This window comes from Erinaceus europaeus, chromosome 21 (assembly GCF_950295315.1).
Source record: "Erinaceus europaeus chromosome 21, mEriEur2.1, whole genome shotgun sequence".
In the NCBI taxonomy this organism is placed as follows: Eukaryota; Metazoa; Chordata; class Mammalia; order Eulipotyphla; family Erinaceidae; genus Erinaceus; species Erinaceus europaeus.
In genome coordinates, this window is record NC_080182.1 from 5,519,582 (window position 1) to 5,545,757 (window position 26,176).

The window sequence follows — 26,176 nt, forward strand, 5'->3', positions numbered from 1 at the left end:
ATCGGGGGAGGGGGTGGGATATGGAGATTGGGCGGTGGGAATTGTGTGGAGTTGTACCCCTCCTACCCTATGGTTTTGTTAATTAATCCTTTCTTAAATTTAAAAAAAAAGAAAAAAGAAAATCGCGTGTTAGAAAAATTAATTCACACTGCTTCCGTATTTACTATAAGTTAATGAAAATAAATTCCATTCTTCAGTCAGGCTAGCCACATTTCAAGAGTTTATTAGCCGCAATGGCCACAGGCACTGCACTGGGCAGCAAAGGTCAGGATAGTAAATACTGGGGCTCCGACTTTGCACCCACAAGCTGAGCTCTGGCAGGAGGGGCAGTTCCCGCTGTGCCCAGAAGGTGGCGCGAAGGAGCGCGCCCTCGCCGTCACGTGACGCGGGGTCAACCCCGGATGCTCAGCCCCGGCTCCTGCCGCTTCCCTCCGGCTTTCCCTCGGCTCCTGCTCTCTCCGCCTCATCCCAGGATCCCAGACTGCGGCTGGCCACGATGGGCTCGCGGGGCCCGCCGGGCGAGTGACGAGCGGCGAGCGGTGCCCAGGTGCGGCCCCGGAGCGGTGGGCGGGCGCCCGAGACCCGAGCGGCCGCAGGAGGCTCCTGGGGTCCACCGCCCTCTCCCGGTCTCCGGGGCCGGGCCGGGCCGCGCTGCAGCCCCCGAGCTCCGCGCACTCGCAGCCTCCTCGCCAATGCTTCAGAAGGCGCTGTCGGCGCTCCAGGCTCAGGATGTGGGCGAGCAGGTGGAGACGCTCATGGTAAACGGCGGGTCCGGAGGCCAGGCTGGGGCAGGGAGGCCGTCTGCAGGCTGCCCGGGTCCGGGAGGCCAGGCTGGGGCAGGGAGGCCGTCTGCAGGCTGTCCGGATCCGGGAGGCCAGGCTGGGGCAGGGAGGCCGTCTGCAGGCTGCCCGGGTCCGGAGGCCAGGCTGGGGCAGGGAGGCCGTCTGCAGGCTGCCCGGGTCCGGGAGGCCAGGCTGGGGCAGGGAGGCCGTCTGCAGGCTGCCCGGGTCCGGGAGGCCAGGCTGGGGCAGGGAGGCCGTCTGCAGGCTGCCCGGGTCCGGGAGGCCAGGCTGGGGCAGGGAGGCCGTCTGCAGGCTGCCCGGGTCCGGGAGGCCAGGCTGGGGCAGGGAGGCCGTCTGCAGGCTGCCCGGGTCCGGGAGGCCAGGCTGGGGCAGGGAGGCCGTCTGCAGGCTGCCCGGGTCCGGGAGGCGCCTTCCGAGCCCGGTGCGTGCAGCTCGGCACCTGCTGGGGCCTCCGCCCTGACGGACTTGGACACAGGGGTTATGGGGGGGTAGGGCAGAGGAGCTGCAGCCCAGCCCTGGGAACGAGCAGGCCACGGTCTCAGGCAGCTGCAATGTGTGCAGACAGGGGCCGGACCGCCGGGGCCTTGGGCGGTGCCCACGTCGCCCCCAGCAAGCTGCCAGCGCTGTGAGGTGCCTCTTTGACTTGGAATCCTGGAGGGAAGAGGGGAGAGGAAGCGCTCCCGGAGGTATATTTAAACAATCCTTTGGCACGGTAACTGCTGTAAACCCGAAAAGCGGGTCCAAGCCGGCGATGTGGTTCGGCCCAGGCTGCCGGTGCACGTGCTGCAGGAAGCCACGCCCCCTCATCCGGATTGGCTGCGCTGGTCGGGCCGCCAAGTTCCATTGGTGGAGGCGGAGGCGGGGCAGACACGGGTGCCCGGGAGGCGTCTGGAGGTTGGAGGCGGGGCCTAGCTTAGAGGACCTGGGTGGCAGCTGCCTGAGGGCACCAAGCTGGAATGTGGTTCGGTTCGGTTCGGTTTTGTTTATTCGCTCTGGGGCTTCCAGCCTGTGCGATTCCGTCCACTCCTCGTCTTTTTTCCTCTTTTTTAAATTTCAGATAGAGATGAGAGAAAGAGAGAACTGAGAGGCCCCACAACATTTCTCCACCATGCATGAATCTTCCCCCTGGTGCTGTGCAAGATTTTTAGAGGTTTAGAATCTCTTGACACAGAGCTAAGGTTGTAGTGATTCAGAAAATGTCTGCTGGGAAGAATAGATGTGTGACCTGTCATTCAAATTGTAGGAGGCAATCTGACCCAGCTCATAGTCCAGGTAGACTTAAGTCCCTCGTGGCTTTTCCTTCAAGGAAAGTGGATCTCTTCAGAACCCAGGACCTCTAGATCAGCCAGAAATCTCTCTGGCTTCTGAAGAACTGTGCTCCTCCCCCGTTTTTGTTGTGTTTTTTTTTTTAAGCATTATTATTTTATTAAGCATTTATTTATTTCTTTTTGTTGCCCTTGTTTTTATTGTTGTAGTTACTATTGTTATTGATGTCATTGTTGTTGGATAGGACAGAGAAATGAAGAGGGGAGGGGAAGACAGAGAGGGGGAGAGAAAGATAGACACCTGCAGACCTGCTTCACTGCTTGTGAAGCGACTCCCCTGCAGGTGAGGAGCCAGGGCTGACTCCCCATATTATTTTTTTACTATCTTTATCTATTGGATAGAGACAGCCAGAAATCCAGAGGAAGGGGAGGGAGAGAGACACTTGCAGCCCTGCTTCACCACTTGCAAAGCTTTCCCCCTGCAGGTGGGGACTGGGGGCTTGAACCTGGGTCCTTGGGCATTGTAACATATGTGCTCAACCAAGTGCATCCCCACCCCCTTTTCTTCATAAATGTCATAGACCAAATATCCTCAGACACAAGCAGATTGGGATAAGCTGTTGGTGAACCCACAGTCACCATTTCTCTAAACTTCTGGGTAATTATCTCCAGGGTCAGTTACAGAGGAGGAAGACTGCTTCCCTCCTTCCCCAGCAGGATGGAGCACACATCTGGGGCTCCAGGCCTCCACACCTGTACTGGATACTCCCACGCCCCTCAGCACTTGCAGCTCAGACCCTACACTGCCCTCTGCCTCCTCCTTGAATAGAGGCTTGAGTGTGGAATATGGTCTCAAAGGGCAGTTATGTTTGCACAGAGTTTCTGATGAATGTCCCTGTCTTCCCTGGATAGAGCTGCCTCTTGCTCCCTTTCTACAAACTGGTTCAAGTTATCAAATTCAGAGTTTAGTTCCCCCCTTTGTCTCTTAGTCTCAGGAGTTTTCTGTTTTGCTTAACTAGAAGCTCCTGAACATCTTACACCTGTTTCTTCAGAGACCCAGTGTAACCTTTCTTTCTTTCTTTTTTTTTTTAATTGCCTCCAGGTTTATTGGTGGAGTTTGGTGCCTGCACTATGAATCCACTGCTCCTAGAGGCCATTTTTTGTTGTTGTTGTTGTTGGATAAGACAGAAATCAAGAGAGGAGGGAAAGACAGAGAGGAGGAGAGAAAGATAAGACAACTGCAGACCTGTTTCACCACTTGTGAATCGACCCCCCCCCCCCCCCCGCAGGTGGGGAGCTAGAGGCTTGAACCAGGATCCTTTTGCTGGTCCTTGCACTTGGAGCCATGTGCACTTAACCGCTGAGCTACTGCCTTCCCCCTACCCCCACCCCCACCCCCATGTAACCTTTGAGCCTTTTCCTGTGATGAGAGGTAGAACTTGAACCTAGCGGCCCGAATGATTGAGAAACTGAGTGCACCGGGACACAGCACTAGAAGAGGCACACTGTCTGCCTGTGCCTCTCACAAGCACCCCGCACCTCATTCCTCATGCTGTGCAGAAGCTGGGTGCCGCTGGTCATCTTTCCTAGCTTGCTGTTGACAGTGGAATTGAAAGTCGGGGTGTAGGGAGTGGGTGGTGCACCCAATTAAACACACACATTACCATGCATGAGGACCAGGGTTCAAGCCCCCACTCCTCACTTGCAGGGGGGAAGGTTTAGGAGTGGTGAAGCAGATCTGCAGGTGTCTCTCCTGCTCTGTCTCCCCTATTCCTCCCAGTTTCTATCTGTCCTATCAAATAAATAGAGAAAAAATGGCCACTAGGAGTGATGGATTCATCATGCAGTCACCAAGCCCCAACAATAATCCTAGACAATAAAGAAAAAAGAAGGCGGGAGACCAGGTGCTGGTGCCCCTGGTTGAGCACATGTGTTACAGTGCACAAGGACTGAGGTCCAATTCCCCAGTCCCCCACCTGCAGGAGGGTGAAGCTTCAAAAGTGGTGAAGCAGGGCTGCAGGTGTCTCTCTGTCTCTCTCCCTCTCTCCCTCCCTCCCTCCCTCCCCCTACTCTCTCAATTTTCTGCCTGTCTCTATCCAATTAAAAAAATATGTATATTTAAAACAGAAAAAATAAAAGGAAATAGGAAGACACGGTAAGGGAATTGGTCCCATAGATCTTTCCAGGTTTGCTGGATACAGAAGTGACAGAGGCCTTGCCCATGGTTGATGGTGACAGTGTCTCTCACGGACTTCCAGCAGGTGGGACAATTGGTCTCTGCCTGCAGTACTGCCAGGGCTGTGGACACCTCCTTTGGGGCTTCATGGGAAAAGCTAGGATAAGCTGGCTTCCTCAGGGGCTTCTCTTCACTTCTTCTTCTTCTTCTAGCGTTTGCCCTTCTTCCGTAGCCAGTCAACAGCGTCAGGTTGAGCCTGATGTACTGAGAAGCAGACACACACTCAGAAGTCTGTTTCTCCTCCTGTGCTGACTGGCTCTTTGCCAAACGAAGTACAGTCCCTGAAGGGCTCTGGAAGCCAGTGGCACAGTTGATGTCAATCATTGTTTCTTTCTTTCTTCTTCCCTTCCCTTCCTTCCTTCCTTTTTTTTTTTTTTTTTTTTTACTTGTGTTGATAGAGACAGAGAGAAACTGAGAGAGATGGGGGAATAGAGGGAGAGACAGACTCTTACAGTACTGTCTCATTATTTGTGAAACTTCTCCTCTGCAGGTGGGGACCAGGAGCTTGAACCCAGGTCTTTGCAATGATAATGTGTGCACACTACTGGAGGTACCACTGCCTGTCCCCTCTTTCTTAGTATTTTAGTTATTTATTTTTTGTATATTTATTTATTTATTAGTGTGAAGGATAAGAGGAGAGAGAGAGAAAGAACCAGACATCACGCCGGGGACTGAACTCAGGTCCTCATGCTTGAGAGTCTCATGCTTTATCCACTGCACCATTTCCTGGACCACTTATTTATTAATTTATTTTTTTGCCTCCAAGGTTATTGCTGGGGCTCGGTGCCTGTACTGCTCCTAGAGGCTATTTTTTTCCCCTTTTGTTGCCCTTGTTGTTTTTTATTGTTGTTGTTATTGTTGTCGTTGTTAGATAGGACAGAGAGAAATGGAGAGAGGAGGGGAAGACAGAGAGGAGAAAAGATAGACACCTGCAGACCTGCTTCACCACTTGTGAAGTGACCTCCCTGCAGGTAAGGAGCCAGGGCCTCGAACCAGGATCCTTATGTTGGTCCTTGCACTTTGCGCCATGTGTGCTTAACCCACTATGCTACCACCCAACCCCCTATTTATTTCATTTTTACCAGAGCAGTGCTCAGCTCTGGTTTATGGTGGTGTGGGGGGTTGAACTTGGGACTTCCAAGCCTCAGGCATGAGAGTCTCTTTGCATAACCATTATGCTATCTACCCCCGCCCTTTTCTTAGTTTTTTTTTATTCGTTTATTTATTATTGGATAGAGACAGAGAAGTTGAGAAGGGAGAAAAAGAGAGAGACACCTGCAGCCCTCCTTCACCACTCATGAAGCTTTCCCCTTGCAGGTGGGGACCAGGAGCTTGAACCCAGCTCCTTGCACACTATGATGTGTGCCTCAACCAGGTGCGCCACTGCCTGGACCCGTAATATTTTTCTTTAAGACTTAGTATTTATTAATGAGAAAGAGAGATAGAGGGTTGGGCGGTGCATCTGGTAGAGCACACATGTTACAGTGTGCTAAGACCCCGGTTCCCCACACCCCACCCCACCCCCAGCCCCACCTGCAGGGGGAAGCTTCATGAGTGCAGGTCTCTGTCTCTCTCTTTTTAAATATTTATTTATTTATTCCCTTTTGTTGCCCTAGTTGTAGTTATTATTATTTTTTTTGCCTCCAGGGTCATTGCTGGGGTTCGGTGCCTGCACCATGAATCCACTGATCCTGGAAACCATTTTTTAAAATTCCTCTTTTGTTGCCCTTGTTGTTGTAGCCTTGTTGTGGTCATTATTGTTATTGTTGATGTCGTTCATTGTTGGATAGGACAGAGAGAAATGGAGAGAGATGGGGAAGACAGAGAGGGGGAGAGAAAGACAGACACCTGCTTCACCGCCTGTGAATCGACTTCCCTGCAGGTTGGGAGCCAGGAACCCGGATCCTTACCGTTGGTTCTTGCGCCTTGCGCCACGTGCGCTTAACCCACTACTCTACCGCAGGACTCCCTCTCTCTGTCTTTCTATCTACTCCTTCCTTATTAATCTCTCTGTCTGCCTGTCTCTAACCAATAAACAAATAAAACACTGAAAGAGGGGGATGGAAAGGAATGAGAGCATCACTCTGGCCACATGCTTGAGGGCCCCGCACTTTACCCACTGTCCCACCTCCTAGGCTGCCATTGTGCTTGCTAACACATCTATCACTGGTTGTGTTTTTCCCATCCTAGTTTTTTGTTTCATTTTTTTTTTAATTTACAACTTTATGCAAAACAGTTTCTCATGAAAGGGTTTTTGCACCTGGAAGCAAGTAATTAGATTTGGGATTTTAAAAGATGAGCCTGGCCACAGGATTGAGGGGGTTGGGTGTAGAGGTGAAGTGACTAGGTGTGTACCCAGGCCAGAGACAATAGAGCTCTGAACTAGGGGGAGACAGAAGGAGGGGAATTTGAGAGCTACAAAGGAGGCAGACTGAGCGAGTGCAGGGAGGCCAAGTCACAAAGGGCACCCAGGTCCCGGCTGGGGTGGATGGACAGAGTGCTAAATGGAGAGAGCTAAATTCAGGTCTGCAGATACCACCTGAGGTGCCTGTGGCCAGCTTACAGTGATCTCAACACCTAAGGGGCATGTCTTGAGAAAGCAGCTCTGAGCCACTAGGGGTGTTCTGTTGAGAGCACCTTCACTCCCCGACAGCGACAAGCTCTGGCGAGACTGTGGGGTCACCAGCAGGACTTGGTCATAAAGTTGTAGGCTGAGTGAGGAGTCTTATGTGGCCCTCAGATTTTTCCACCCAAATATCTCAGTGCAGGCTGAAGAAGAGACAGGTTTGTGGGATCCTGTTGACTAAGTTTCCCTTTTGTAAAGTGTGAGGCACCTGTGAGCCATTGGCAGGAGGTAAGTGGAGGAAGCCTGGGGTTGGACAGTATGAGGCTGAAGAGAAGCAGAAAACCAGCCTGAAAAGGAAATGAAGGGGGGTCGGGTGGTAGTACAGCGGGTTAAGCGCACATGGCGCAAAGGGCAAGGACCCAGTTCGAGCCCCCGGCTCCCCACCTGCAGGGGAGTCACTAGGTGGTGAAGCAGGTCTGCAGGCGTCTCTCTGTCTCTCTTCCTCTCTATCTCCCCCTTCTCTCTCAATTTCTCTCTGTCTCTATCCAATAACAAATAAATAAATGAAAAAAAAAAAAAAGGAAAGGAAAGGAAACACCCAGAACCGAGAGAGGCGTGTGTGTGTGTGTGTGTGTGTGTGTGTTGTGGTGTGTTCGCCCAGAGTGTCTGCGGCTCAGGAGATAAGAGGAACAGAAACATCTGAAGCCAAGGCCAGAAGACTGAGAGACAGCCTGAAAAGGGAAAACACTTAGAACAAACAGAAGGGGATCAGCGGTCTCAGATGCAACAGAGAGATCAAGTAAGAGGAACCAGGATGTGGAGGAGTCGGGGCGGTGGCAGGTGCTTGGCACATCAGGCAGCATCAGTGGAGCGGCTTTAGCTGGACTAGAGCTGGATGGCGAAGTCTATGGACCGGACCAGTGATCAGTGGCTGAGAGTGGAGATGAGGAAATTGGAGACTTTCAAGCTTGTTTTTAGAGGTGCTGGTGCGGGGTTGGGTGTATGTAGGAATGAGGGACTTAAGGATAAGACTGAGAAACACAAAACTCCTGGGAACAAGTGTGAACAGAGAGCAGGACCCCTCTCCTTATCGAGGAGGGAGTGTTGTGCTGTGGCACAGGCTTCTTGTAGTGTGTACATTTTGCTTAGTTGTAATCACTTTATCAATTCTACCACCTTTTGAAACCTCACAAGCTTATAAACATGGTGCTAAGAGCCAGTATTTATTATTTATTTTACTCTAATTTTTAAATATTTTTATTATCTTTCCTTACTGGATAGAGACAACCAGAAATCAAGAGGGAAGGGGATGATAGACTCAGACACCTGCATCCCTGCTTCACCACTCGCAAAGCTTCCCCCCTGCAGGTAGGGACCGAGGGTTTGAACCCAGGTTCCCTCTTGATTTCTGACTGGCTCTATCCAATAAGTAAATAAAGATAATTTTTTAAATATTAAAACCGGGTCAGGCAGTAGTGCAGCAGGTTAAGCACACGTGGCTCAAAGGGCAAGGACAGGCAAAAGGATTCCGTTTCGAGCCCCCGGTTTAACCCTAACCTAAAACAAGGGCAACAAATGGGAAAATAAATAATAATTTAAAAGAAGAAAATTAGGTGTCATCTAGAGCCAAATATGTGACATGCTTATGTTAATATAAAGAAGATTCCAAGGGCTGGGTGGTGGCACACCTGGATGAGTGCACGTGTTATAGAGCATAAGGACCCGGGTTCGAGCTCCTAGTCCCCACCTGCAGGGGGAAAACTTTGTGAGTGGTGAAGCAGGACTACACATGTCTCTCTCTCTTTTCCTATCTGTCTCCCCCTCCCCCCTCGATTTCAGGCTGTCTATATCAAATAAATAAAGTTTTTTTAAAAAAAAGAAAAAAAATCTCATGTTAAAAAAAAAAAACATATAAAAATAAATAAAGGAGGTTCCATGGAATTCAGTTCCATTGCAAGTCAAGACACCTGAGCACCCTGCTGTTCCTTCCTAGACCGAGCAGCTGATTGACTGACTCTTAATCTATCCTTCCAACAAATTCATTCTTTTTTGTGTGATATATATATATATATATATACATATATATATACTCGGTGCCTGTACCATGAATCCACTGTTCCTGAGGCTTTTTTTTTCCCCTTTTTGTTACCCCCCCTTTTTTTTAATCATTGTCGTGGTTATTATTATTATTGCTGTTATTGATGTCGTTGTTGGATAGAACAGAGAATTGGAGAGAGAAGGGGAAGACAGAGGGGGAGAGAAAGACAGACACCTGCAGACCTGCTTCACTGCTTGTGAAGCGACTTCCCTGCAGGTGGAAAGCCAGGGGCTCAAACCGGGATCCTTATGCCGGTCCTTGCACTTTGCACCACCTGTGCTTAGCCCGCTGCACTACCACCCAACTCCCTAATTTTCTAATTGGGTGCCACAGGTACTTTACAGATGTATTGTTCTGGTTCCTTTGTGTTGGGAGAAAAACAAGATGTCTCTGAGATGGATCTCCATGAATATTTCTCCTACCTGGAGCTTCCCATGTTGTTGGCAACTCTCTCAGAGCCTCTGTCTCTTGTTTTTGCATTTGCTCTCATCTGGAGTGAGCTTTCTGCCCCAAGAGATAATCATGCAGGAGATCCTCTTGTATTATCTCACCAGGATATTACCATATGCCCCCACCAACAAACGCCCTGTTACTTTTTTTTTTATTTATTTCTTTATTGAGGAATTAATGTTTTACATTCAACAGTAAATACAATAGTTTGTACATGCATAGCATTCCCCAGTTTCCCATTTAACAATACAACCCCCACTATGTCATTTATCATCCTTCATGGACCTGTATTCTCCCCACCCACCCACCCCAGAGTCTTTTACTTTGCTGCAATATGCCAATTCCATTTCAGGTTCTACTTGTGTTTTCTTTTCTGATCTTGTTTTTCAACTTCTGCCTGAGAGTGAGATCAGCCCATATTCATCTTTCTGTTTCTGACTTATTTCATGATTTTTTCAAGGTCCATCCAAGATCGGCTGAAAACGGTGAAGTCACCATTTTTTACAGCTGAGTAGTATTCCATTGTGTATATATACCACAACTTGCTCAGCCACTCATCTGTTGTTGGACACCTGGGTTGCTTCCAGGTTTTGGCTATTACAAATTGTGCTGCCAAGAACATATGTGTACACAGATCTTTTTGGATGGATGTGTTGGGTTCCTTAGGATATATCCCCAGGAGAGGAATTGCAGGATCGTAGGGTAGGTCCATTTCTAGCCTTCTGAGAGTTCTCCAGACTGTTCTCCACGGAGGTTGGACCCATTGACATTCCCACCAGCAGTGCAGGAGGCTTCCTTTGACCCCACACCCTCTCCAGCATTTTCTGCTGTTACCTTTTCTGATGTATGACATTCTCACAGGAGTGAAGTGTTATCTCATTGTTGTCTTTATTTGCATTTCTCTGACAATCAGAGACTTGGAGCATTTTTTCATGTGTTTCTCAGCCTTTTGGATCTCTTCTGTGGTGAATATTCTGTCCATGTCCTCTCCCCATTTTTGGATGGGGTTGTTGTCTTATTGTTGAGTCTGGCAAGCTCTTTATATATGTTGGTTATTAAACTCTTATCTGATGTATGGCAAGTAAAGATCTCCCATTCTGTGAGGGGTCTCTTGGTTTGGGTAGTGGTTTCTTTTGCTGTGAAGAAGCTTTTTAATTTGATGTAGTCCCATAGGTTTATACTTGCCTTAGTCTTCTTTGTAATTGGATTCGTTTCATTGAAAATGTCTTTAAAATTTATGCGGAAAAGAGTTCTGCCAATATTTTCCTCTAAGTATTTGATAGTTGTGTTCAAATGAGTATGCCACTGCTCACCTCCTGCCCCCTCCCATTTTACTTATTTTTATGTATTTATTTGCCCTTTTGTTGCCTTTGTTGTCTTTTTTTTGTTGTAGTTATTATTGTTGTAGTTGTTCTTGATGTCATCGTTATTGGATAGGACAGAGAGAAATGGAGAGAGGAGGGGAAGACAGAGAGGGAAAGAGAAAGACACCTGCAGACCTGCTTCACCGCTTTTGAAGTGATGCACCTGCAGGTAGGTAGCCGGGGCTCGAACCAGGATTCTTACGCCAGTCCTTGTGCTTTGCGCCACCTTCGCTTAACCTGCTGTGTTACCGCCCGACTACCTGTTCTAAGTCCCAGAAGGACTGTTGCTCTGTGGAACATCTCTCTGTGTCCCGGTGAGGCTTGGGTGGAGGGTAAGTTTATATTTTGGAAATTTGCTAGTTTGACAGGAAGTTTCAGGTGTTTGCTTGTTGTTTGCTAAGCTATTTCACTTCCTTTGTGAGATATTTTGTGGGGATGTGTCTGGTTTCAGTTTTGTGAGTCTGTGAAAGAACTCCTAACAGGCCAAGTAGAGGACGAAACAAAGGGGGGTTTTCTTAGGAAATTCACCAGCAAGAGTGTAGAAGTTCAGAGTCCCAGGTTCAATCCCCAGCACCACCATAAGCCAGAGCTGAGCAGGGCTCTGATGAGAGAGATAGACAAGGGGCAGAGAGAGGCTGCAGATATCCTGACAGAAAGGCACAGTAGACAAAAGCTGCAAAGAGGCAAGGGAAACTTGGCGTATTTATTTATTTATTTATTTATTTTTTGCCTCCGGGGTTACTGCTGGAGCTCGGTGCCAGCACCACAAATCCACTGCTCCTGGAGGCATTTTTTTCCTTTTTTTTTTTTTTTTAATAGGGTAAGACAGAGAGAGAAACTGAGAGAGGGGAGGAAAGACACCCGCAGACTTGCTTCACTGCTTGTGAATCAAACCCCACCCCCCGGCAGGTGGGGAGCTGGGGGCTCGAACCAGGATCCTTGTGAGGACCTTGCACTTAGTACTGTGTGTGCTTAAACCAGTGCACTACTGTCCTGCCCCCAAAACTTGGCATTTATATAGGAGAGCTCATAGCTGCTTAACAATGGCATTCTTCATGTTTTTGCTTCATATTTGTTTGCTTCTGAATTATTTTACCAATTACCTACCCCCATGAGTAACGGTCCACTTCTTGGAGATGATAACTGTACCTTGGTGCTCTACTTGGTTGGATGTACATTGTGAAAACAGGACATTATTAGGAAAGAGACAAAAAGGACATACTGCGGGAACCAGGCGATAGCGCAGCAAGTTAAGCACACGTGGCACAAAGCGCAAGGACCAGCATAAGGATCTGGGTTCGAGCCCCAGCTCCCCACCTGCAGGGGAGTCGCTTCACAGGTGGTGAAGCAGATCTACAGGTGTCTCTCTTTCTCTTCCCCTCTCTGTCTTCCCCTCCTCTCTCCATTTCTCTCTGTCCTATCCAACAATGACATCAATAACTACAACAATAAAAAAAACAAAGGCAACAAAAGAGAAAATAAATATATTATTTAAAAAAGGACATACTGGAAAATGTCTAGTATTGTGAAAACAAAACCTGAGAATGTAAGCACAGAATATGCTAGGAAGTGTGTGTTCAGCCTTCAAATATTACACCAGAGTGCCTTCTTGGAAACTATTAATGAGGTGGGGGTGGTAGATAGCATAATGTTTATGCAAAGAGACTATAACGCCTGAATAGTCCCAGGTTCAGCCCCCCACACCACCATAAGCCAGAGCTGAGCAGTGCTCTGGTAAGAGGAGGGGAGATTAATATATGAAAGTTAACTTGACACTTTGTTTTGCTTCTCCTGATACAAGAAAATAAAACCGCTCATGACAAGAGTTGAACAGTTTGGTTGACTTTGCTTTGGTGAAGATAAGATGGAGACTTGTCTCAAGTGGCCTCCCCCAGGGCTCTGTTCTGGCTCCTGCGCTATTTAATATTTACATCAATGACCTCCCAGAAACTTCTTCAAGGAAGTTCATCTACGCCGATGACATCTGCTGTGCAACTCAGGCATCCAAGTTCGACATCCTCGAGGAAACACTCACGAAAGACATGTCTCTGATATCTGATTACTGTAAAAAATGGCGACTAATCCCTAGCACTGCAAAAACGGTATCATCTGTTTTCCATCTACACCATGCTCGGCCTCGCGTGAGCTTAATGTGCAGCTTGGCGGTACGAGAATCCGGCATGAAGCCCAGCCAGTCTATCTTGGCGTTACTCTCGATCGCCATTTCACGAACATCTCATAAAAACTGCAGCAAAGGTGGGCGCGAGGAATCACATCATTGAAAGACTGGCCAGCTCCTCATGGGGCGCGAGCGCTTCCACACTACGATCATCATCTCTGGCATTATGCTATTCCACTGCAGAATACTGTGCCCCAGTATGGTTCCGTAGCCCCCAGGTCCACTTGGTCGATTCCAAATTATATTCCTCCATGAGGATAATTTCTGGAACCATCCATTCCACCCCGGTTCCATGGCTGCCAGTTCTTAGCAACATCGCCCCACCAGATATTCGTCGGGATGCGGCATCATCTAAGTTCATTTCCCACGTCTACGCTCGACCGGACCTGCCAATATACGCGGAGATCTTCGCCCACCCTGTCCAACGCTTGACGTCTCGTCACCCAATCTGGTCCCCTACGCCTACACTGAACTTCTCTGTTCCAGACTCTTGGAAACAGAGCTGGCAGTCAGCTGAGGTAAAGAACAAACACCTCATCACAGACCCCTGCCAGCGTCAACCCGGCTTTGACCTAGCACGTTATGACTGGGCCCTCCTCAATCGCTATCGAACAGGCCATGGCCGGTGCGCCGCTATGTTCCATCGCTGGGGAGCCAGAGACGACCCGAACTGCCCCTGCGGCTCCAGACAGACTAGGACCCACATAGTCAACGACTGCCACCTCTCCAGATTCAAAGGAGGTCTCGAAACTTGACATCAGGCTCAACCTGACGCTGTTGACTGGCTACGGAAGAAGGGCAAACGCTAGAAGAAGGGGATGACCAATAGCTCTTTTGACCATGAAGGAATGTGGTCAGTGGCATAGTTCACAGGTGGAAATTGACATGTTGTTCAGTAGGAATTATTGTCAACAAGGACAGAAGACCCACCTCTTGCTGTATGTCTTTAACCACATTCTAGCACTGTTAATTTCAGCCTTCACCTTCCCTTCTCTGAAGGGGCCCACTGCAGGGAGATTCTAAGAGCTCCTTATAAAGGAATTGATTGAGGGGGCTAACAGGTGGCATACCAGGTAGAGTGTGTAAGAACCATGTGAAAGGACCCTGCTTCCTACCTTCTCAAGCATTTCTCCCCCTTCTTTCTGTCTATGAAAGAGAAAGAGAGAAAGAAAGAAAGAAAGAAAGAAAGAGAGAGGAAGGACAGAAGGAAGGAGCTGGGTAGTGACATACCTCATTGAGCACACATGTTGTAATGTGTAAGAACCCAGGTTTGAGACCCTGATCCCCACCTGCAGGGGGAAAGCTTTGCAAGCAGTTAAACAGGACTACAAGTGTCTCTCAAATTTTTTTAATCAAAAGAGGAAGGAAGAAAAGAGAGAAAGAAAGGCAGCTGGGGGGAGTCAGGCGGTAGCACAGCGGGTTAATCGCACGTGGCGCAAAGTGCAAGGACTGGATCCTGGTTGAAGTCCCTGGCTCCCCACCTGCAGGAGAGTCGCTTCACAGGCGGTGAAGCAGGTCTGCAGGTGTCTATCTTTCTCTCCTCCCTCTCTGTCTTCCCCTCCTCTCTCCATTTCTCTTTGTCCTATTCAACAGCGATGACATCAACAACAATATAATTACAACAACAATAAAAACAACAAGGACAACAAAAAGGAAATAAATAAATATTTTTTTAAAAGGCAGCTAGGAATGATGAAGTCATGGCACAGGCTCTAATGGCAGGGAAAGAAAATAAAAGGGAATTGAGTGATTGGGTGAGGGGATGGTGAGGCCTGGTGCAGAGCTGCTGACAGGCTGACAGTGTTCATTCACCCTGCAGCTACATCCGGTGATCAAGGCTTTCCTGTGTGGCTCCATCAGTGGGACCTGCTCCACCCTCCTTTTCCAACCTCTAGATGTCCTCAAAACGCGTCTGCAGACACTCCAGCCCACCTCCCACGGGTAAGGCCTGCTGCCCACACCCCATTTCAGTGAGGAAACACCATCAGCAGCTCTCCACAGGCCCAGGGCTGTCTCGATGAGTTCAGTCAGTTCAGAGTGTTTCTACACAGGCCAAGATTTCGTGTGTTCTGTGGACATTTTCTGTGACTTACTTTTTACATTTGACATTACTGGTTAATTCTATGGGGTCTTTTTTTTTTTAAGAATTTATTTATTCATGAGAAAGATAGGAGAGAAAGAACCAGATATCACTCTGGTACATGTGCTGCCGGGGATTGAACTCAGGACCTCATGGTTGAATGCTTTATCCGCTGTGCCACCTCCCAGACCACACAATGGGGTATTTTGCTAAGCAGTAACTCAAACCGCACTGCCCCGGGCTGTCGTGTCATGATTGTGCTTCTTGGTATAAGTAGTGAGTGGTTTTCTGAGTGTGTCTTTTGTTCTTCCACCTGGGGCTCAGCACTGCGAGGGACGTGTATAAAGCAGACAGCCGTCTCACTGCATTGTGGACGGCCAGATGGACGTGCACATGCTAAGTCGTGGACACAGACCTGTACCCACATTACTGCAGAAGTCCTTATCTGAGCGCGTGAGCTAAGATGGACTTGCACGTGCTAAGTCGTGGACACAGACCTGTACCCACATTACTGTAGAAGTCCTTATCTGAGCACATGAGCTAAGATCGACATGCACGTGCTAAGTCGTGGACACAGACCTGTACCCACATTACTGCAGAAGTCCTTTTCTGAGCGCGTGAGCTAAGAGATCTTTCTCCTCCCCTGCCCCCATTTTGTCTGCCTTCAGATCCAGACGCGCCGGGATGTGGACTGTGCTCCTGAAGGTCGTTCGCACGGAGAGTCTTCTGGGCCTCTGGAAAGGGATGACCCCAGTAAGCGGCCCCCTGGGTCTTCTCTGTCCTTCTTTCGTTTAATAACTGCTCATTTCTCTCATCTTCCTGTGGAGGGTGTGCAAGGGGGTGACACACCCGGTGCTACCCTGCATATATTGCCACATGCAAGGACCCAGGTTCAAGCCTCTGGTCCCCACCTGTAAGAGGTCGAGGGAAGTTTTCTGAGCAGTGGAGCTGTGTGCAGGTTTCTCTCTTTTTTAATTTATTTATTTATTTATTTATTTTATTCCCTTTTGTTCCCCTTGTTGTTTTATTGTTGTCATTGTTGGGTAGGACAGAGAGATATGGAGAGAGGAGGGGGAGAGAAAGACAGACACCTGCAGACCTGCTTCACCGCTTGTGAAGCGACTCCCCTGCAGGTGGGGAGCCAGGGCTCAAACCGGGATCCTTCTGCCGGTCCTTGTGCTTTGCGCCACCTGCGCTTAACCCACTGTGCTACAGCCCGAGTCCCTCAGGTTTCTCTTTTTCTCCCTCTCTCTTTACCTCATATTTATATATTTTTCTACAAGAAAAGAAAGACTAGAGAAAAAAAAAATGGTGGGGCCGGATGGTGGCACACCTGGTTGAGCGCACATGTTACAGTGCACCTGGGTTTGAGCCTCCAGTTCCCACCTGCCAGGGGAGAGCTTTGCAAGTGGTAAAACAATATTGCAGGTGTCTCTGTCTCTCCCCCTTCCCTCTCGATTTCTGGCTGTCCCTATCCAATACATATCCAATAAATAAATAAATATAATTTAAAAAGAAAAAAAATGACCACTGGCAGTGATCACCCTGCTGGCAAAAGGAGAGAAAGAGGAAAGGAACATGAGGGGGTTGGCAGTAGTGGGAACATCTCTCCAGATCAGGCCCAGCTGCCACATGCCCATCAACACATCCTTGCCCCCCTCTGTACATTAATTTCTTTACCTGGAGTCTTCCTGGTGTTCTTAAAGTGACCTGTCTCTGGCATCTGAGTATCACATACGGCAGAGAAGAGAGAGACAAGCCAGAGCACTACTCTGCTACATGCAGTACTGGGGATTGAGCCAGGAACCTTGAGCTTGAAAGCTCAGTACTTTACCCACTAAGCTATCTCTGCAGCCACTACCTGGCCTTAAGAAACCACTCTGGGACCCCACCTGCAGGGGAGAAAGTTTCATGAGTGGTAAAGCAGGGCTGCAGGTGTCTCTCTCTTCCTCTTTCCCTCTCTATCTCCCCTTCCCTCTGTATTTCTCTCTGTCTCTATCCAGTAAAATAATTTTTTAACAAAAGAAAGAACAAAAGAAACCACTCTGGGGGGGCCAGGCAGTAGCATAGCGGGTTAAGCGCGCATGGTGCAAAGGGCAAGGACCGGCTTAAGCATCCCAGTTCGAACCCCAGCTCTCTGCCTGCAAGGGGGGTTGCTTCACCAGCCGTGAAGCAGGTCTGCAGGTGTCTGTCTTTCTCTCCCCCTCTCTGTCTTCCCTTCCTCTCTCCATTTCTCTCTGGCCTCTCCAACAGCAATAACAAGGGCAACAAAATTGGGAAAATTGGCCTCCAGGAGCAGTAGATTCATAGTGCAGGCACCGAGCCCCAGTGATAACCGTGGAGGCAAAAAAATGAAAAAGAAAAAGAAAGAAATCACTTTGCAGGGAGTAGTGGCAGGGAGTAGTGCAACGGGTTAAGCGCAGGTGGCGCAAAGCGCAAGCACTGGCGTAAGAATCCTGGTTTGAGCCCCCGGCTCCCCACCTGCATGGGCCTTGCTTCACAGGCATTGATGCAGGTCTGCAGGTGTCTGTCTTTCTCTCCCCCTCTCTATCTTCCCCTCCTCTCTGGATTTCTCTCTGTTCTATCCAACAACAACGACATCAATAACAACAACAATAATAACTACAACAATAAAACAAAAGGGAATAAATAAATAAATAAATAAATTTTTTAAAAAACTTAAATTAAAAGAAGAAATCACTTTGCTGGAAATGTCAGGGATCAGTGCCTAGCCCATAGCAGCCCTCCACTAATGAAAACTAAGTGTTGATGTCTAAAACCTGTGGTTTGGAAAGTAGCACAGTGGATAAGTCATTGGACACCCAAGCATGAGGTTCCAAGATCAGTCTCTGGCAGTGCAGGTACCAGAGTACTGCTCTGGTTCTCTTTCTCATTAATAATTAAAATATTTAAGGAAAAAATCACAAAAGCCTGTGATAACTAAGACTGGTCTGATTAGAATCCTAGAGTTTCCCAAGGGATGAAGTTGCCCGAGGCACTGGTTAGATAAAGATAGGGGAAAAAAAGGCTATTGACAGTGTTCATTCCCTCCACACCTTGAGTCAGCTCCCACCATGCAAATCCCGGGTCCTCTGGGGAAACCCAGGTAAGACAAGTCGTTGGCGGTGTCCCTGTCTTTCCTAACTAACCCTCAGCTCTTTCTGTAGTCTATAGTGAGGTGTGTCCCTGGGGTTGGAATCTACTTCGGCACTCTCTACTCGTCCAAGCAATACTTCCTACGCGGCCATCCTCCCACTGCCCTGGAGTCAGTCATGCTGGGCGTGGGCTCTCGCTCAGTCGCAGGGGTCTGCATGTCTCCCCTCACTGTGGTCAAGACACGTTACGAGGTGAGTCAGACTGATTTAGGTCCTGGGGTGGGGGGAGAGCTACCAGACCCTGGATTCTTGAATCAAGTGGCCACTGATGTCACTTTCCAACTTACAATTAAGCATGTGGGTGATATGCTCAGAGAACCCATTTATGGGGGGGAGCTAGGTGGCGCACATCACAGTGCACAAAGACCCGGTTTCAAGCCCCTGGTCCCCACCTGCAGGAGGGAAGTTTCCCAAGTGGTGAAGCAGGGCTGCAGGTGTCTCTATGTCTTTTTTCCTCTCTACCTCTCCTCCCTTTTCAGTTTCTCTCTGTCTCTATCTAATAATAGATAAAGAAAATTTAAAAAATAAATTAAGGGAGTTGGGCGGTGGCACAGCAGGTTAAGCGCACATGGCACAAAGCGCAAGGACCCACGTAAGGATCCCGGTTTGAGCCCCCCGGCTCCCCACCTGCAGGGGAGTCGCTTCACAGGCGGTGAAGCAGGTCTGCAGGTGTCTGTCTTTCTCTCCCCCTCTGTCTTCCCCTCCTCTCTCCATTTCTCTCTGTCCTATCCAACAACAGTGACATCAATAACCATAACAATGTTAAACAACAAGGGCAACAAAAGGGAAAATAAATATTTTAAAAAATTAAAAGTAAATTAAAAGAGACAATTTTAAAAAAATAGAGTGAACCCATTGATGGGAGCAGGCCAAGCCGCATGTGGGCCAGAGGCCCAGGTGCCCTGTGGATCTGGGTCAGTGCCCGACACAGGGCACTGACTCTGTGCTCCTTTGCAGAGTGGGAGGTATGGCTACAAGAGCATCTACACAGCCGTGAGGAGCATCTACCGAGACGAGGGCCACCGGGGCCTTTTCAGTGGCCTGACGGCTACACTCCTTCGCGATGCTCCTTTCTCTGGAATCTACCTGATGTTTTACACTCAAACCAAAAATATTTTGTTCCACGGTAAGATAAAGGAAGGCGGTGTGGTGGGGAAACGGCATCCCAGGGATGAACGGATGTCCTCATCCTCATTCCTGGCTGTTAGTTCTTAGCGGCTGTGGTAACTAAGCGTCATCACTGTGGCGCCAGGTACCAGGGCGGGGTGCAGTGGTGGGTGTGATGGATGTGGTTCCTACCTTGCCAGGATCTTAGCCCATCAAGGCAAAAGTCTGTGGCACTGGTGGTGGCGGAGTAAACGGTAGGTTCTTCAACAGTATTTCCGAGAGTTGTCTGACCTTGAGATTGCTGACCTGGGGGCCAGGCAGTGGCGCACCTGGTTTAGCACTCACAATCCAGTACACAAAGACCCAGGTTCAAGTCCTTGGTCCCCACCTGTTGGGGGGGGGGGGTCACTTCAGAAGCAGTGAAACAGGCCTGCAGGTGTCTCTCTGTCTCTCTTCCTCTCTACCTCCCCCACCCCTCTCAATTTCTCTCTGCCTCTATCCAAAAATCAATAAATAAAACAAGAAATGTGAGGTGCATGTTTTGCTTACCTCCTTAGCCCCACCTAAGAATAAAGACCGTCTTAGCCTGTTAGGAAGTTTAACATAAATATATTGGGTTATAGGAAAAGTCATGATGCAGTTTTGCATAGAAAAAGAAAAATACATTATAACTTTTCCAACAACTTGATAGTTCTTCGACCCATAGTATTAATTTCTCCACTATGAATCCACTGCTCCTGGCAGCCATTTTTTCTATTTTATTGGACAGGATAGAGAAAATTTGAGAGAAAAGGGGAGACAGGGAGAGATAGGACACCTGCAGGGGTGTCTCTTTACAAGCAGTGGGGCAGGTCTGCGGCTGTCTAACTTTCTCTCCGCCTGTTTCCCTCCTCTCTCAATTTCTCTCTGTCCTGTCCAACAACAGCAGTAATAACAAGGGCAATAAAATGTCAAAGTGACTTCCAGGAGCAGTGGATTCATAGTGCACGCACCCAGCCCCAGCAATAGTCCCTCTCTTTTCTTGAATTTGTATTTATTTATTATTGAATAGAGATAGAAATTGAGAGGAGTGGGGGAGAGGGAGAGGAAGACAGAGAAACACCTGAAGCCCTGCTTCACCACTTGTGAAGCATTCCCCCTACAGGCAGGGACCAGGGGCTTGAACCTGGGACCTTGTGCACTGTAATGTGTGCGCTTAACCAAGTGCACCACCACCTGGCCCCTCTTTGTCCCTCTCTATGTCCCCTTCCCTCTCAGTTTCTCTGTCTCTACCCAATTAATAAATAAAAACAAAAACTTGGGCAGAGGTAGACAGCATAATGATTATGCAGAGACTTTCATGCTTGAGGCTTCAATGTCCCAGGTTCAATTCCTGCACCACCATAAGCCAGTGCTCTGGTAAAAAGGGGGGGGTGTCGGGTGGTGGCTCAGTGGGTTAAACGCACGTGGCGCAAAGCACAAGGACCAGTATAAGGATCCCAGTTCGAGCCCCTGGCTCCCCACCTGCAGGGGAGTCACTTCACAGGTGGTGAAGCAGGTCTACAGGTGTCTGTCTTCCCCTCCTCTCTCCATTTCTCTCTGTCCTATCCAACAACGAATGACATCAACAATAATAATAGCCACAACAAGGCTACAACAACAAGGGCAACAAAAGCGGGGGGAGGTGGCCTCCAGGAGCAGTGGATTCATGGTGCAGGCACTAAGCCCAGCAATAACCCTGGAGGCAAAAAAAAAAAAAGAGAGAGAGAGAGAGGGGAAAGTAAATTGAAATGACTGACTTGCCTTTGTCCTATTTCAGACCAGCTGGATGCAGCCCTTACGCCTGTTGTAAACTTCAGCTGTGGAATATTTGCTGGTATTCTGGCCTCGTTGGTGACTCAGCCTGCAGATGTGATCAAAACCCATATGCAGCTCTCGCCAGTGAAATTCCAGTGGATCGGACAGGCAGTGACTCTCATTTTCAAAGTAAATTTTGAGTAAATATTGGTTCTGTGGTTCAGGCTCTTTCTCTTTCTCTATTTATTTATTTATTATTGAATAGGGACAGATCAGTTCAGAGGGGAGGGGAAGACAGAGAGGGAGAGAGACAGAGAGACACCTGCAGCCCTGCTTCACTACTCATGAAATTTTCCCCCTGAAGATAGGGACCGGGGGCTTGAGCCTGAATCCTTGCACACTGTAACATATGCGCTTAACCAGGTGCACCACCACCCAGCCCTCTCTCTCTCTCTCTGTCTGGAGCTATAACTTTCAGCCTTTACACATTACAAATACATGAGGCAGGGGAGGGGAGTATTGGAATATCCCATCCAGGGTCACAAGCTGTGATGATTTCATCAAAATTTCTGGGGCAAAACCCAAAGGTCAATATAAATTTTTTTTTTTTAATTTATTTATTTTGCCTTTTGTTGCCCTTGTTGTTTTATTGTTGTAGTTATTATTGTTGTTATTGATACCATTGTTGCATAGGACAGACAGAAATGGAAAGAGGAGGGGAAGACAGAGAGGGGGAGAGAAAGACAGACACCTGTAGACCTGCTTCACCACCTATGAAGTGACTCCCCTGCAGGTGGGGAGCCAGGGGCTCGAACCGGGATTCTTATGCCAGTCCTTGCGCTTCGTACCACATGCGCTTAACTTGCACGTTACTGCCTGACCCTAGTATAATATATATATATATATATATATATATATATATATATATATATATACATATATATTTTTTTAATGTACAATTTTTTGTTTGTTTAATTCTCCATTGACTCCATTGTGCTGGCATGGAAACTAAGGCTTATTTCTTTGTTGGGGCTGGGAGGTCACCTACATTAGGACAGTCTGAGCTGGTAAACATGCATATTGCTAAATTCCCCAGACTTGACAAGTAAGGTAACTCTGGAGGCTCTAAGAACTAATAAAGCGCCTTGGGGGATATGTTCAGAAAAGAGGGTTCAGGTCCTGGGACACAATGGCGGAGGAGGACCTAGGTTGGGGGTTAGAGTTATGTAGAAAACTGACAGATGAGGCCCATGTACCAACTATCGTATTTTACTGTTGACTGTAGACCATTAATCCCCCTCCCAGTAAAGAAAACAGATATCCTTAGCGATGGTTCATCACCTATATGTTTCGGTTACTTTATTATTTTTTTTCTCAGTTTTTCCATGTAGCAGAGTCAGTGGACAGTAGTATATGTGAGAGCAGCAGAAATGAAAGGTGGCATGAAAAAACTAATCCCAGTTATGAGCAGCTAGAGGCACTTTGTCTTTGATTCCTAAATAAGACCACCGACTCAGCTTTCAGTGAACCACAGAAGGAGTCTTCCTCCGGGGCTTGGCCAGCAGACTTCAGTTTACTACTTGGGGTCCAGGGCTTCTGTGTAGTGTACACAACAACCCCGCACGAAGACATTCAACCAAGAGGTAGCTAACTGCTAGAGCGACAGAGTCCTGACTGAGACCTGATGCCACATGAGACACCAAAGACCTAGGGTTGTGTTCTGGCTCCTCTCATTCATTGTGAAACTCTAAGCTTTTCAACTACTATGGATAAACTTCCATAAGTAGAGCAACCGAGAAACATAGAGCCTAACAGCTTTTGCTTATGTATTTAATTCACCAGTTGTCTCTACTGTTCATAGCTCTCAACGCTATGAAGGTCTACAAACTAGGACTCAAAAATGGGGTAACAGAGAGAGACCCTCACTCACACAGTGTAGAACTGTATTGTTACTTTGCCCCTCAAACTCTTTCTTTTTCCTCACAGGACTACGGACTGCGAGGCTTCTTCCAGGGCAGTGTCCCCCGGGCCCTCCGCAGGACTCTGATGTCAGCCATGGTGTGGACCGTTTACGAGGAGATGATGGCTAAGATGGGGCTGAAGTCCTGAGCAAGAGGAGACTGGGAAAGGATGGGACCTGGTGCCCTGCCCGGCTCCTGGCCAAGGCTGCTTCATCTCCGGGCAGTTGCTTTACCTTCAATTACTACTTCAAGCAAAGAAGGAGTGGATGGGTCTGACTCAGGCCTTGGGAATCTCCCCAAAGAGGAGTCAAGGAAAACTATAGCACACTGGGGAATTCAGAGAAGTGTTTGTGGTTTCCATAAGGTTACCGGAAAGAGGCATGCCCAGAGAGAGCTCTGTTGAGTAGCCCCACCTAACCACATCAGCCTTCTTTGGGAACTGAAAGCCCAAGGAGCTGTGGGGGGGGTGGCAGGAAGTACTGGGCCTTCTTCCCCCAGAGAGAGGAGTCACTACTGCTAGGCTGAAGTCTGAATCTGAGGTGATGTTAGGGTGAGAAAGAAAAGACGACATTTAATTGGCTCCGAATCAACTTCTCAGACACTCTGGAAAATAAGAGGACAGTGACTTCCTACCCTCTTAAACGTCCAAATAAAAGTTTCTCAGTCTTGACCCCTGTCTGAACTTGAAGTTGTTCTGGGTTTTTTTGGTTTTTTTTTTTGCCTCCAGGGTTATCACTGGGGCTTTGTGCCTGCACTATCAATCCACTGCTCCTGTGGCCACTTTTTCAAATTTTTTGGATAGGATAGAGAGAAACTTGAGAAGGAAGGGGAAGGCGGGGAGAGAAAGACAGACATCTGCAGACCTGCTTCGCTGCTTGTGAGGCGACCCCCCTGCAGGCGGAGAGTGAGGGCTTGAACCAGGATTAGTGCATGTGTACTATGTGTACTTAACCCAGTATGCCACCGCCTGGCCCCCTGGTATTTCTTTATGACCGGAATCTCAGTGGATAATCAAAATAGCATCATCATTGTCAAGTGGCAAATTTCCTAGAGTGACTGGTTCTTGACTACCTAGAAGCTACAACCTAAAATTGTCTTTAAGCAGCTTTCTTTTACATATTATATGATTCATCCCTTTCAAATATACAATACAATGACTTTTAGTCACATAGTAGTACATCCATCTGCATAAGTCAGGGTTGGTTTTTTTTTTTGTTTTGTTTTGTTTTTTACCAGAGCACTGCTTAGCTCTGGTTTATGGCGGTGTAGGGGATTGAACCTGGGACTTGAGAGCCTCAGGCATGAAAGTCTCTTTGCATAACCGTTATGTTATACCCCCATCCCATAAGTCAGTTTTAAGACACAGTCACCTCCTGATAAAATCTCTAATTTTTTATTTAATCTATTTATTATCTAAGGATTTATATTTCCAGGGGCCAGATGGTGGCACATCTGGCTGAGTGCACGTGTTACCATATGTAAGGACCAGAGTTCAAGCCCACAGTCACCACCTACAGAGGAAAGGTTTGCGAGTGGTGAAGCTGTCTTGCAGATGTCTGTCTGTCTCTCCCTCTTTTTTTTTTTTTTGTAAAGGTTCTATTTTTTTTTTTGTAATGCAGTCCTTTTTTTTAAAATTTTTTTTTTAATTTATTCCCTTTTGTTGCCCTTGCTGTTTTAGGTTCTATTTATTAATGAGTAAGATAGAAGGAGAGAGAGGAAGAACCAGATATCACTCTGGTACGTATGCTGTCAGGGACTGAACTGAACTTAAGACCTCATGCTTGAGAATCCAATGCTTTATCCATTGTGCCATCTCCCAGACCACTGTCTCTCTCCCTCTCTATCACCCCTTCCCTGTCAATTTCTGGCTGTCTCTATCCAATAAATAAAGATTTTTTTTTTTTAACAATTATTATTTCTCTTCTCTCTCCTCCCCCACCCCACCCCTTCCTTCCAGTGAGGCAGAGAGAGAGAGAGTGAAAAGAGACCACAGTACCAAAGCTTCCATTAGTGTGATGAGAGCCAGACTCAAACCTGGGTTGGCATAAGGCACTATTTTCTCCTTTTTTTTTTTTTTTAATTTTTATTTATCTTTATTTATTGATTGGATAGAGACAGTTTGAAATTGAGAGGGAGGGGCCAGGCGGTGGCGCACCTGGTTAAGCGCACACATTACAGTGCACAAGGACCCAGGTTCAAGCCCCCGGTCCCCTCCTCACCACTTGCAAAAATGACTTCCTGCAGGTGGGGACCAGGGGCTCAAACCTGGGTCCTTAAACATTGTAACGTGCACTCGACCAGGTGTGCTACAACCTGGCCCTTATTTATTTATTCATTTATTCATTTTTATTTTCATGAGAGCACAGAAAGGAAGAGAGCCGGGCTGAACGTCATTCGGGCACGTGTTATGCCAGGGATCAAACTCAGGACTTTATGCTTATAAGTCCAGCACTTGTAGTCACTGCACCACCTCCCCATCCACTAAAAGATTTATTTATTTATTTAACAGTAGGGAACAAACCAGAGCATCACTCTGGCACATATGGTGCTGGGGACTGACTCGGCACTTCAGACCGACAAATCTTGCTCTACGCCTGCTGCCCCTCCTCCACAGCCACAAGATCTCTTTATTTTATTTTATTTATTTTGCCTTTTGTTGTCCTTGTTGTCTTTTTAATGTTGTTGTAGTTATTATTGTTGTTATTGATGTCACTGGTTGTTGAATAGGACAGAGAGAAATGGAGAGAGGAGGGGAAGACAGAGAGGGGAAGAGAAAGACAGACACCTGCAAACCTGCTTCACCGCCCGTGAAGCGACTCCCCTGCAGGTGGGGAGCCGGGGGCTCGAACCGGGAACCTTCCGCCAGTCCTTGTGCTTCGCGCCACATGCGCTTAATCCGTTGCGCTACCGCCCAACTCCCACTTTATTTTATTTTTATGTAACCAGAGCACTGCTCAGCTCTGGCTTATGGTGGTGCAGGGGATTGAACCTGAGACTTCAGAGCCCCAGGTACAGAGTCTCTTCACATAACCGGTATGCTATCTACCCACACCCATCTCTACTTTATTATTATTATTATTATTATTATTATTATTATTATTTGAGTTATAATGGACATATACCCCAAACTGGGTGG

The 26,176-nt window shown here is 47.9% G+C and overlaps 1 protein-coding gene across 1 annotated transcript; it reads left to right on the plus strand.

Annotated features, from left to right (window-relative positions):
• Positions 1-371: 371 nt before the first annotated feature.
• On the plus strand, positions 372-23,710 carry SLC25A38 (solute carrier family 25 member 38). Its single transcript, XM_060180338.1, has 7 exons — positions 372-758; positions 14,781-14,902; positions 15,710-15,794; positions 18,209-18,388; positions 19,154-19,322; positions 21,102-21,268; positions 23,066-23,710. Exons 1-7 carry the CDS (start codon positions 402-404, stop codon positions 23,186-23,188), a joined length of 1,203 nt encoding a protein of 400 aa, XP_060036321.1. The 5' UTR covers positions 372-401; the 3' UTR covers positions 23,189-23,710.
• The last annotated feature ends 2,466 nt before the right edge of the window (positions 23,711-26,176 follow it).